The sequence below is a fragment of the Alosa alosa genome, chromosome 6 (assembly GCF_017589495.1).
Source record: "Alosa alosa isolate M-15738 ecotype Scorff River chromosome 6, AALO_Geno_1.1, whole genome shotgun sequence".
Taxonomy (NCBI): Eukaryota; Metazoa; Chordata; class Actinopteri; order Clupeiformes; family Clupeidae; genus Alosa; species Alosa alosa.
Window position 1 is genome coordinate 31,637,002 of NC_063194.1, and position 12,544 is coordinate 31,649,545.

The window sequence follows — 12,544 nt, forward strand, 5'->3', positions numbered from 1 at the left end:
TCTGAGACTCAACTTACGGTGTAGAAGGATGTGCTTGTACTGAATCGTGGGTTGGAAAAGTGAAAAGTTGATTCCTCAGAAAAAGCTCCCTGATATACTTCCTCTCCAAAGGCTTTCAGCGGTTCTGATCTCAAACATGCTGAACCAACACAGATTTCTCAGCCTTGTTACCCTGCAACACCATGAAATGGAAAGAAGTGTTTGAGTGCCTGTAGAGGGTTAGAGAGAGAAAGAGAGCAAGAGAAAGAGAGACAGAAAGAGTGAGAGGGAGAAAGAGAGCAAGAGAGAGAGAGAGAGTGTGAGAGAGAGAAAGAAAGCGAGAGAAAGAGAGCGAGAGAGAAAGAGAGAAAGAGAGCAAGAGAGAAAGAGAGCGAGAGAGAAAGAGCGAGAGAAAGAGAGACAGAAAGAGTGAGAGGGAGAAAGAGTGAGAGGGAGAAAGAGAGAGAGAGAGAGAGAGAGAGAGAGAGAGAGAAAGAGAGAGAGAGAGAGAGAGAGAGAGAGAGAGAGAGAGAGAGAGTGAGAGCGAGAGAGAAAGAGAGCGATAGAAAGAGGGAGAGATAGGCAGGGAGGGAGGGACAGAAGGACCAAAAGAGTGAACGTGGAGACAGCTGGGAACACAGTGAATCAGTGCCTGGATCACTCCACAGCCTCGTTTAGCCATATTGCTGACCGCCTCCTTGTGCCCATTTAATGATCATTAGAGAACATCCAGAACATTTCACAACCAAGACAAAGACTCCCCTTTTACCCCACGCAGTCTTTTTGCAGCAAGGACACCCCGGTTCTCGCCACAATTCAATAAAAATATCAAAAAAACAAAATGACAAAACAAGACAATGACCTGAAGACCTGCCATGGACAGAGACAGACGAGTACAAAAAGTAACAAAACAAAACAAAAACAGAAAGTAAAAAGGAAAACAAAGGTCCAGGCTCATCTTTGTTTTTCGTCGTCAGGGCAGCAGCGCCACCCTAGTTTCGGCCAATCAACTGGCCCTTCCACGCAGTCCTCCCACGTTTTGTCCCAAAAGAAAAGTGTGCTAAGAGAGTCATACAGTATTTCATAACTAAACGTCACAAACAAGCATCATAATTACTTGTCATATTCTCTTTTTAAAGTTGTTGTGTTCATTAATACCTTTCTGGGTTCAGTCATCTCACAGGTCCTTATTGTCCATCCGCCCCCCCTCCGTCCCCCCACCCCCATCCCTAATGCGGAGACAACCAGAAAAAGAGCACCATGGAGAGAAACAAAAACAAAAACCCACAGAACTAAACAGTACAAAACAAATCAGACAATACTGTAGTTGTTGAGATGTGCCCCTCCTCCTCCTCCTCCTCCTCTCTTCTGTCCATGCATCCCTTCATCTCGGAGGAGGGAAGAAGGGAAAGCCGAGGCTCCAGTGGGTCCTGCTGCTCCTCGGCGCTCCGCTCCACCCCACCTCCTCGTCTGCCTCCCCACGTGTTGTCGTGCTGTCGGCGTGCTCCTCCGAAGCCGTCCCCGTTGTCAAGTACAAGTGTGCTCAGTGCAGCTGAACGGTTTGCATCATTTACTTTGTTGTCTATTTTTTTTCTTGTTTGTTTGTTTGTTTTTCTGCCCCACTCTTCCTCGCTTGGCGGGTGCTCGGGCAGATGGGTAGTCAGTTGAGTTTTCAGGTAGAGGTGTGTGTGTGTGTGTGTTTGTGCGTGTGTGTGTGTATGGGTCTCACGGGCCATTCGGAGCCGTGCGGCTAGGGGCTGCTTGTGGGTTTCCCAGCAGCGGATGCAGATGCAGGTAAGGCTACTCATATTCCAGGAACTGCTTATGATAAAACAACAAATACCTAGGGAGGACAACACACACACACACACACACACGAGGAAGAAAATACAATTAAATAAAAAAAATAAACACCAGGGGCGGGAAAAAACACAATTTCCACTAGCAATGCAGTGATATGTAAGCATACTGTTTTTACATTTAAGTATTCAAGTATGATAAAAAGCAGCATTGTACTGTATGCTTGAAGTAAGCAGTGGAGGTGTGTGTGTGTGTGTGTGTGTGTGTGTGTGTGTGTGTGTGTGTGTGTGTGTGTGTCTCACCCTTCGCTGTCCAGCACGTCCTTGATGCTGGCTTTGGTGATGATGGCATCGTCACACTTAAACCACTGGTCCCTGTGCTGTCGGATGAAGCTGGTATAGTGACCGCTCTCCAGAGTGCCCTGGTGGTTCACCACCGCAAACAACGAGTACCTACACGCACACGCAAAAACGCACACACACACACACACACACACACACACACACACATATTCACGACTGAGCTTTGTTTTTCCATTTCTTTGTTGATTTGAGCTGCTACAGATGTGAAGGAGTGATAATGTGTTGTGTGAGAGACTTATACTCACTTATTATCGTTATTTAAGACATCTACGGTCTGTTGATACTGGCCATTCATCCGACTCTCTTTACTGAGAGGAGAGAGAGAGAGAGAGAGAGAGAGAGAGAGAGAGAGAGAGAGAAAAATAAATTAAAAGAATTTCCATATCAGAGCATCACTAGTAACCATAGCGACCACTATCAATTTTATTATCCAGTAAAACACAGCAATCTTGAAGTAATCATCATTACAGAAAGAATGATTTCACCCACGACTGCACAGAGCAGTGAAGTTCATCAGAGGTCAGGGTTCCCGCTCTAAGTCAAATGTAAAGTTCGATGACTTTTCCCTGACAAAAAAACTAAATTTCCATGACGTGTAATGAATGTATAACATACTGACCAAAAATTTCAGAGCAGTCACGTATCGTTTAAGAATCTTTTACTTTTTTCAGAACGGAAAATGAATAAATGGGTGTTGAATAAACAAAATTGGGCTAACCACAACCACTTAAGCAAGCCGTAAAGATAATAACCAGGTCGACATATAAATATATTTCCACACAGAATTGGTGTATATCAGGTCTTATGTATTTTTGGCAAGTACATTTTAAACTGCTACAATTCCCCGATATTCCATGACTTTGCCCCAAATATGATACAATTCCCTGACTCAATGTTTGTTTTTCTTTCTTTCTTTTCTGATGATAGCAATGCCATGTACTCCTTTGGGGAGATTGTTTTTTGTAAGCCCTTTTTGAAATGTATAGGTTTGTGTAATACCTGTATGTAAGTGTTCTCTTAATTGAGTGACTAGTGGGGCTCTTAGACCCAATCATACCAGTTGATATCACATGGTAGGTCAGCTGATTGTAAGGCCTATTGCCGCAACGTTGTGCATTAAATATATGGGAGTCAAAAGCTTTGCGGACATTATATTTTTTCAATTCAACACTGAGAGTTGCATCATGTAAACAAACAAATAAACACACACACACACACACACACACACACACACACACACACACAGCTGAGGGTTTGATCTCATGTTTCTTTGCTGACTGGCTGTCAAATTCACTGCCAATTTGGGTTTGTGCTTCAAATATTAATTTTAAGTCACTTTGATGGATGGTGTTGCAAACCAAGTGCCCCTTTTCCCACATTTATCTTGATGTATTGCACCATTTGGTTACCTTGGGTGTTCGGTCATTAAAAATGATACATTGCATTGTGAATTATCCATCAGTATGTGTTAACCCTTAGAACCCTAAGCTGTTTTTAGGGCATTTTCACTACCTTTATTCATAAGGATTTATTCTGGTCATTGTGCCACACACACATATTATATATTGTTTTTTTCAGCAGAGTCTAGGCTATCATTTCATGTATTAGTACTAGCATTGATTTTATTTTGATTTTTAAAGAATTAAGATATAAAGAGCGTATTATAAAAATTCTTATATTTCGACATGTATCTCACCACAGCAAGCTCATAGCTCTACATGCATTTCATGTGTGTGTAGGTCAGACTTTCCTGAATAGAGCAATATAATTGCCATGTTGGAGGGATACTCTGAGACTGAGCAATTTACAGAAATATGTGGTGTGTGATTTACGGAAATAAATGCCATTTTTTATTTAGTGATGATTCTGCGCTCCATTTTTTATTTAGTGATGATTCTGCGCTCCATATGTGTGACACGAACTGATCTGACCTGACTTGACCCAAGGGTTGCGTGTTAGTCTGCGTGTCAATGGTGTATGCACTCATAATGATTCTCAACATTTTTACTGCATTGCGAGAGTAATGGGTGTGAAGCGTTGGTTTGTGTACATGACATTATTATATTGCAGTCACTTCGTCTGTTTTTATAAGCCAGAAAGATCGATATACATGGTACCAATGGATAGCCCTGTGTCCCCTCTTTCATCTGATATGCTTGCCATATCGATGCGATCACGGGTTCGCAAGTAATTCAAACGAGAGTAATGGGTGCGCAGGTGAACGCAGAAAAGTATATACTGTAAATATGATGCAATTTGATTTAATTTCATGTTTTGTTTTAATTTTCATACTTGATCGTACAGACAAGTGTGTAGACTCTTTGGAAAGCCCCACTTCTGCTCTGTCATGCAATAAAGGTTTAATCTCGCTGCAATGAACAGTCCCAGAAAGAAAGGGTGTGTTTTTTGATGCACTTTGCGTCAATCGGGTTCTAAGGGTTAAACTTGCCAAACAAATAAATTTTCAAATTTCACAATAAAATGCTTACTAAACTAACTACATTTAGATTTCAAGTTGCACAATACAGTGCTTACTAAACTAACTACATTTAGATTTCATGTTGCACAATATAGTGTTCTATTTCGTTTCTCCTGACCGCCAGAGGCGGTGCTTTCAGCACATGGATATTCATCACACGAACGTGCAGGTCGAGTATTAGTAACAACAAAGTCACCTGTGACCTGGGTGACGTCATCGATGTGCACCGGCACAAAAGAGAGGTTGACCCAGGAAGTGACCTCTTGAATCAACTGATTGCAGCAGGATTGCAGTTGGACTAACACGCTGAAGTCTCGCTACCCACAGAGGTTGGAGCTGTGACCAACTGGTTCACCCTCCTAGAGACCACGTTAGTCTACGTTATAATTCTTCAAACCGGTAAAGCCATTCGTTGATACTTTGCTTCGCGTCTGAGTGGCCTCGCTCGGGGAGCGTTGAGTTCTGCGAGGCGGTGTTTCTCGCCGCGGACTCGCGGGCGGATGTTTTCAATGGCTAGCTCTCCGGTTCATCTAAGGTAAGTTATACGTTTATTACGACTTGGTGATTTGTTTCGCTGCAGTCCACGGGTGTCGCCGGACGGTGTTTCTCGCCGTAGACATTGTTTTTTTTCCCTCAGTTGCCTGTTACAGGCGAGTCATGGCCAAGTGCGCCATTTAAATTAAGTTGTGTGTATATATGTTTCATATTGGCAGCGTGATATTCGCTCCGGAGAGGAGACAAAGCCAACATAATTTATAGATTGTTTAAGTTAAACATCTTTGCAGAAATTGTTATTGTTTACAGCTGTATTAAGCTAGCTCTTAGCTTCCAAGACAAAGCCTAGGCAGCAGTACGGCGGTCTAGTCTGTCAGAGCCAGGGTGCACTCGCCGGTGGCTACAGCATTATCTATTGATCAGCCTGGTGTTCTCCCGCCTAGCTACATAGGGCACTTTGCTGGACATGTACTCGTCCTGTGCCAGCTGTCGGGGGCCCCCCTCGAGCCAGAGGATGGCCACACAGAATGCCCCTCTTGCCTGGGGGTTGAACACCTGAGGCAGGGGCTGACGGAACAGGCAGACATGAATTGCATTTGCCTAAGTGTGGCAGCGCGGTCAGCTAGGCTAGCCCAGGTGGATCAGCAGCCCGGTAATTCCCAGGGCAATGGGGGGCAAGAGGCGGCGCCAGCCATGAGACCTGGCAAGCGCCAACACGGGGCTTCACACACAGCCTCTAGAGGTAAGAAGCAGAAGGCCGACTTAGCTTCTAAGGTGGAGAAGATGGCTGAGGAGTTTGAGCAGATCAAGACTCTGCTCACCACCTTACGACCACCGGCATTGAGTGCGCAGGGCAGCAGTGTTCTCGCTGAAACCCCTTTAGCCTGGCAGGATGAGCTATCTCCGCCGTCATTGTCACCCGCGGTCAGGGCCCAGGGCGAGGACGAGCTTTCTATCAGGGCTTCAGAGAGCTTAGAGTTGGGTGAACCTGAGCCGCACGAATCTGCCTCTCGTGGCTCTCAGACCAGCTCCCACGCCGCCAGTCAGAGTACAGGGGCAGTGTCGGAGGCTGGTCGACCTTCAATTCAGCCAGCTTTAAAGGCAGCGGTAGCCCGTTTGGGACTGGATGCCGCCAGCGGCCGTGCCTAGGCAGAATGCCTTCTTTAGGGGCTCCACGCATCCCTCCACATTGGCGGTGCTGCCCTCGGCCCCGTATATTGAAGAGCTGCAGAGGTGCTGGGCAGACCCTAGACGGATTTCCCATCTCCCCATGCAGGGCGCACACGCCTATGGTCTGCAGAGCATGCCAAACATAGAGCCATCAATGGCAGCCTTGGTTCTGTCTCCCAATGAAGCTCTTAGACCTGATGCCCGTTGCCCCCGGGCACAGTGCCGTGTCACGGATGACTTGATTGTCAGAAGCTATGACCGCGGCAGCAGCATGGGGACGCATTGGTAAATCGATGTCCCACCTGATGCTGGCCCTCGCCCAGACGTCACAGGGGGCGGACAAGACATCATCTCAGGAGCTGAGTGACGCGTCACTCCAGGCCCTCGCCTACATGACCAGAGAACTTCGGTAGGCTAATGGCATATTTAACCCTCGCCCGCCACCAAATATGGCTAGCCCAGTCTCCGCTAGCAGAGCCTAACAGAAGGGTACTTCGCTCTCTCCCTGTCCTCCCTGGGGACTTGTTTGGTCAGACCGCACAGCAGGCCCTAGATAGGAGTGCACAGGTAGTGCAGGCAAGACAGCAGTTTGCCAGTCTCCGTCGGGTGAGCCAGCCCAGGCACAGGGTTCCAACCTCAAGGGGGCCAGCGCCGGCACTTGCACCATGGCCAGCTGCCCGCCAGGAGTCACAGTGCATGTATGACTTTCGTCGCTCCGCCACCTCCCGCACTCGCAGCCCTGCACAGGACACCAGAGCGATGCACGTCGCCCCTCTAGAGACCAGAGGGCGGGCAGACGGTGACAGCTTCACACCGGCGGTCGGCAGTTTTTCCAGCCAGCAGCTCGAACGCTGAAAAACAATAACATCAGACCCCTGGGTGCTGGCAACCCCGTCATGGGGCTACAGCATCCAATTTCGACGCCGACCGCCAAGCTTCAGAGGGATCAAGACCACCATCGTGAGCCACCCAGGGAAGGCCCTAGCCCTGAGACAGGAGATCAACGCTCTCTTAGAAAAGGGGGCCATTCCGCCAGTCGACAGGCAGACACAGGAAGGTGGGTTTTACTCAACGTATTTCATTATTCCCAAGAAGGACGGCGGTCTCCACCCGATTCTAGACCTGAGATCTCTCAATGCCCACCTGAAGGTCCTGAAATTCCGTATCCTGCGCACTGTGGAAGTTCTCCAGAGCATTCAGGGGGGCGACTGGTTCACAACCATCGACCATGAAGGATGCATACTTTCATGTGCCGATTGCACCACATCACAGGCAGTTCCTTCGGTTTGCCTTCGAGGGACAAGCGTACCAGTTCTGCGTCCTACCTTTTGGCATTGCGCTAGCGCCTCGTGTGTTCACCAGGTGTATAGCAGTGGCGTTGGGTCCATCGCAGGCACAGGGGAATCGTATTCTGCCCTACCTAGACGATTGGCTGACCTGTTCCCAGTCGGAGGCTCAGGCCAACATAGATGTCGCTGCAGTGGTTGCGCATATCTCAGTGCTAGGGCTCAGGGTCAACCACCAGAAGAGCTCTTTGGTACCCAGTCAGGAGACCGTGTTCTTAGGCATAGAGTTAGATTCACGGACAATGTTCGCAATATCCGCCAGCTGATTGGCCACTTCAGAGAGGGCAGGTCACTGCTGCTAAAAACATGGCATGCTCACTGCTGCCTCATCCCTGGTCCCACTGGGCCTTTTATCACTTTGCCCACTTCAAAGGTGGCTGAACAACCTCCACCTTCATCCGGCACGAGGGGGTACCTGACACAGGGGGTTCCCTTTAGGCTCTATCCCGGCCCATGGAGGGGAGGTCATCACCAACAGGGGATGCTTCCCCGGAGGAAGGATGGGGTGCAGTCTGGAAGGATGGGGTGCAGTCTGGCAGAGGCCGCTGGAGTCCACTGCAGCGGCAGCTGCACATAAATGTGCTAGAACTACAGGCGGTGTTGCTCAGCCTACAACACTTCCTCCCAGACGTGGCTGGCAGACACGTACTGGTGAGGACAGACAATACAACAGTGGTGTCCTACGTCAACCATCAGGGAGGCACCAGGTCTCTGCAGTGCTTGGGAGTAGCCCAGCAGCTCTTGCTGCATCAACACCTTTTGAGTCTGCGGGCTATGTATCTGCCAGGCACTGCCAACAGAGCCGCAGATCTCTTGTCCCGTCAGAACCCCAACCCAGGGGAATGGAGGCTCCACCCAGCGGTAGTACAGACCATCTGGGAGCGTTATGGCAGGGCGGAGGTGGACCTCTTCGCCTGTCAGGAGTTGACACACTGCCCCCTCTGGTTCAGCCTCTCCGGCCCGAGTCCCCTGGGCCAGGACGCACTGGCACATGCATGGCCGAGACAACGGCTGTATGCATTCCCCCCTCTGCCGTTTTTACAGTGGAACACCACGAGCTGCTACTGATCGCCCCTCGGTGGCCAGGGAGAGTTTGGTTTCCAAAGTTGCTGCAGCTACTCAACGGAGAACCCTGGGGCCTTCCAGTGAGGACCTGCTGTCACAGCTGGGTGGTCAGATCTGGCACCCGGATCCAGCTCGGCAGCAACTCTGGGTTTGGCCACTGAAGGACCGGACCCTCTGCTAGGGCTCTGTGAACCAGCAGTGGTCAGCACCATTAATAGCTCTCGGGCACCCTCCACCTCTACGCAAGCAGGTGGAGAATTTTTCTGAATGGTGCCAAGCGCGGGGATAGGGGCCGACAGGCTGCCCCCTGCCAACCATCCTGCAGTTCCTTCAGTCACTTTTTGACAGGGGACTTACACCTTCTACCATCAAGGTGTATACGGCTGCCATCTCGGCGCGGCATAGCAGAATTGAGGGGAGGACGGTAGGGTCCAATGCCTTGCTGACCCGTTTCCTGAAGGGCGCTCTCCGGTTGAGACCCCCCCAACGGAGCCAGGTGCCCTCTTGGGATCTCCCTCTGGTGTTGCAGGCTCTCTGCAGAGCACCATTCGAACCTTTGAGGACAGCAGACATCAGCTGGCTCTCCTTGAAGACAGCCTTTCTCCTCGCCATAACGTCAGCAAGGCGAGTCGGGGAACTGCATGCACTTTCAGTCAGTGGGGATTGCCTGCAGTGGCATCCTGGAGGCAGTGGGGTCACTCTATGGCCGAATCCCTCCTTCCGTCTGAAGACCCTCTCTTTCACATTTGTCAACCAGCCTCTTAGCCTGGTAGCTTTCGAGACAGCTCAGGATGGAGGGTCAGACTTGAGTGCAGAGCTTTTATGTCCAGTGCGTGCCCTCAGGAGGTACGTCACAAGTACAGAGGGATTCCGCCAGTGTGATGCCCTGTTTGTCTGCCATACAGGGCCAAAGAGGGGTCAGGCACTCTCCAAGCAGAGACCGTCTAGGTGGATAGTGGACGCCATTCGGCACGCCTACAGGCAGAGTAACTCCCCAGTCCCTCAGCTAGTCCGGGCACACTCCACAAGGAGTGTAGCAACCTCATGGGCTTCGCTGAGGGGCGTGCCCCTTTCTGATATATGCAGAGCAGCCTCCTGGGCATCAGGCTGCACTTTCACAAGGTTCTACAGGGTCAATGTTGTCCCCCATAACCCTCTGGCAACAGCAGTGCTCCCAAGCTCGTCACAGCATCTCTAGAGATGGGTAGGCACTCCTCATGACTTTGTTGGTACTAGTCATCCATGTGCTGAAAGCACCGCCTCTGGCGGTCAGGAGAAACAAAATAGAACGAGGGTTATGCATATAACCACGGTTCTATGAGTTTCGGATGACCGCCAGAGCTTGGCCGTCACTCGGAGGGAACACGAGAAGATTGCCAAGAGGTCACTTCCTGGGTCGACCTCTCTTTTGTGCCGGTGCACATCGATGACGTCACCCAGGTCACAGGTGACTTTGTTGTTACTAATACTCGACCTGCACGTTCGTGTGATGAATATCCATGTGCTGAAAGCACCGCCTCTGGCGGTCATCCGAAACTCATAGAACCGTGGTTATATGCATAACCCTCGTTTTCTAAACTAACTACATTTAGATTTCATGTTGCACAATAAAGTGTTTACTAAACTAACTACATTTAGATTTCAAGTTGCACAATACAGTGATTACTAAACTAACTACATTTAGATTTCATGTCGTCATGGGGCAACACACAGCACACACTTGGCCATAACTACATCTCAAGGTAACTTCTAGACAGGTCATCGCTCTCCCTCTCTCTTTCACACACACACTCACACACGCACACACACCTGGAGGCCATGAATGGCGTCATGTCCAGTTCAAGAGGGAAAGAGACGTAGGTGGTGATCTTCCGCCGTAACTTGGCTGAGTGCTCAAACCGCTGTGAAAGAGAGATAGATAGAGACAGAGAGAAAGAGAGAGAGAGAGAGATAGAGAGAGAGGAAGAAAGAAAGAAAGAAAGAAAGAAAGAAAGAAGTGGAGAAGCAATAAAGAAAGAGTAAAACTCCTGATGTGTCTTAACACTCAACCACTCACACCATTCTACAGGACCCCCCAAGACACCTCTTACCACAGACAGACAGACAGACAGACAGACTCAGATACACAGACAGACAGACAGGGTGGATGATGGTACAAAGGCTTCACTTAAAGTCCCTCTCCCCCTCCAGACTCTCCGCTGGACATGCCTGCTCTCTCGCTAGGCCCCCAGATGGCTGGCTGTGGTCATGCCTGCTCTCTCGCTAGGCCCCCAGACGGCTGGCTGTGGACATGCCTGCTCTCTCGCTAGGCCCCCAGACGGCTGGCTGTGGTCATGCCTGCTCTCTCGCTAGGCCCCCAGACGGCTGGCTGTGCACCCACCTTGAGGTGGAAACATGCCACAATGGGCAGCTTCTTCATGGTCAGCTGTTTCGTGGACTCCTGGTAACTATGGCAACCGCCACACTTGATTTTGGCACTGCTTCCAAGGTGCTCGGGGCGAGTGAACCTGAACAGAGAATTGGCCACATGAGACCAGCAGAACACACAGAGACATTCAGGCAATACGATCCAGCCACAACACACACACACAATCACATTTATCTGAATCTCCACATCACACGCACACACAAAACAAGAGACATTCAGGCAATACGATCCAGCCATAACACACACACACACACACACACACACACACAATCACATTTATTTGAATCTCCACAACACACACACACACACACACTAGGGCTGATAAATCCATTATTTTAAACGACATCTGAAGGACATTTTTTTCGATGCATCGATTAATCTAACGATTCATTTTTTTCAGTCAGATTCGATTGATTCGATTATCGACATCTCCCACTAATTCACTAATAGCAACTTATACATGTTTATTTACATATATGAATGAAAAACATAAACATTGTAATATATGTTTATTGCTCTTAAGATTCCAAAATAAAAGACTATACAAGTGCAAAGTAATGCATTCTTAGTCAGAGGTAGCATTCAATAAAGTTCAGTAGTGTATGTCTAATTGAGTGCCTGTCATTTTAAGACGTTCGTGTGGGAATCCATTCTATGCAACTAACATTAACACAGTTAAAAGGCTGCTGATGTGTGGATGCAATTAATAACGTAGTTAGTTCAAATAACGGTTCATACTTCTCCTTTGGACAAGCACTTTTGAGTCTTGGAAAACACTTTTCCATTTACATCAGGATTTTGCAAACATTCAGAATCAATAAAATGAGCCTGAGTAACGAATACAAGCAGCTGCAAGTAAGCATACTAAACTTGACATCCAAACAGTTCTCTTAGGTTAGCTTTGAAATACTGCTTGATTGCATACTGTAACTTAACTTAGTTTAGTCTCCTCATTGTACTATGTTGTGATAAGATCTTAGCAGAGTTTACCTTAACTTTAATGCTGTAGTTTTGAACAAATTTGCGCAGCATGGGTCACGACGATGCTAGGCGGATTTAATAGCAATTTAGCCAACTGTGTTCTATGCATTGCTTCTATGTGGCAACAACAATCCTTCAACAATCGTGAATAATTTGTTAAATCACATGCAGAGGAGGAGCAGCGGGCTCGTTATGAGAGAGAGCGGGCGGGGCGAGGAAAGGCTGTGTGAGTAAAAAGTGGCTCAATGAAATTATTTTATCTTATCTTATTTTATCTATTACGTCGACGCGTTGCCCTAACACACACACAATCACATTTATTTTACACACAAAACAAGAGACATTCAGGCAATACGATCCAGCCACAACACACACACACAATCACATTTCAGAGTTCCCTCTCAAAGTGAAGTGTAAAATTCCATGACTTTTCCCTGAC

At 48.3% G+C, this 12,544-nt stretch overlaps 1 protein-coding gene across 4 annotated transcripts in view; it reads right to left on the minus strand.

Moving 5' to 3' along the window:
- Positions 1–1,581: 1,581 nt before the first annotated feature.
- Positions 1,582–12,544, minus strand: part of LOC125296058 (ubiquitin carboxyl-terminal hydrolase 22) — a 37,331-nt gene continuing 26,368 nt past the window's right edge. For all 4 annotated transcript variants that reach the window (XM_048245711.1, XM_048245710.1, XM_048245712.1 and 1 more), the window contains 5 exons: positions 11,077–11,203; positions 10,506–10,597; positions 2,387–2,449; positions 2,082–2,231; positions 1,582–1,822 (listed from right to left, as the gene is read on the minus strand). In XM_048245711.1, coding sequence (XP_048101668.1) covers positions 1,780–1,822; positions 2,082–2,231; positions 2,387–2,449; positions 10,506–10,597; positions 11,077–11,203 — 475 coding nt within the window. In that variant the 3' untranslated portion in view covers positions 1,582–1,779. The remainder of the gene's footprint in view (positions 1,823–2,081; positions 2,232–2,386; positions 2,450–10,505; positions 10,598–11,076; positions 11,204–12,544) is intronic.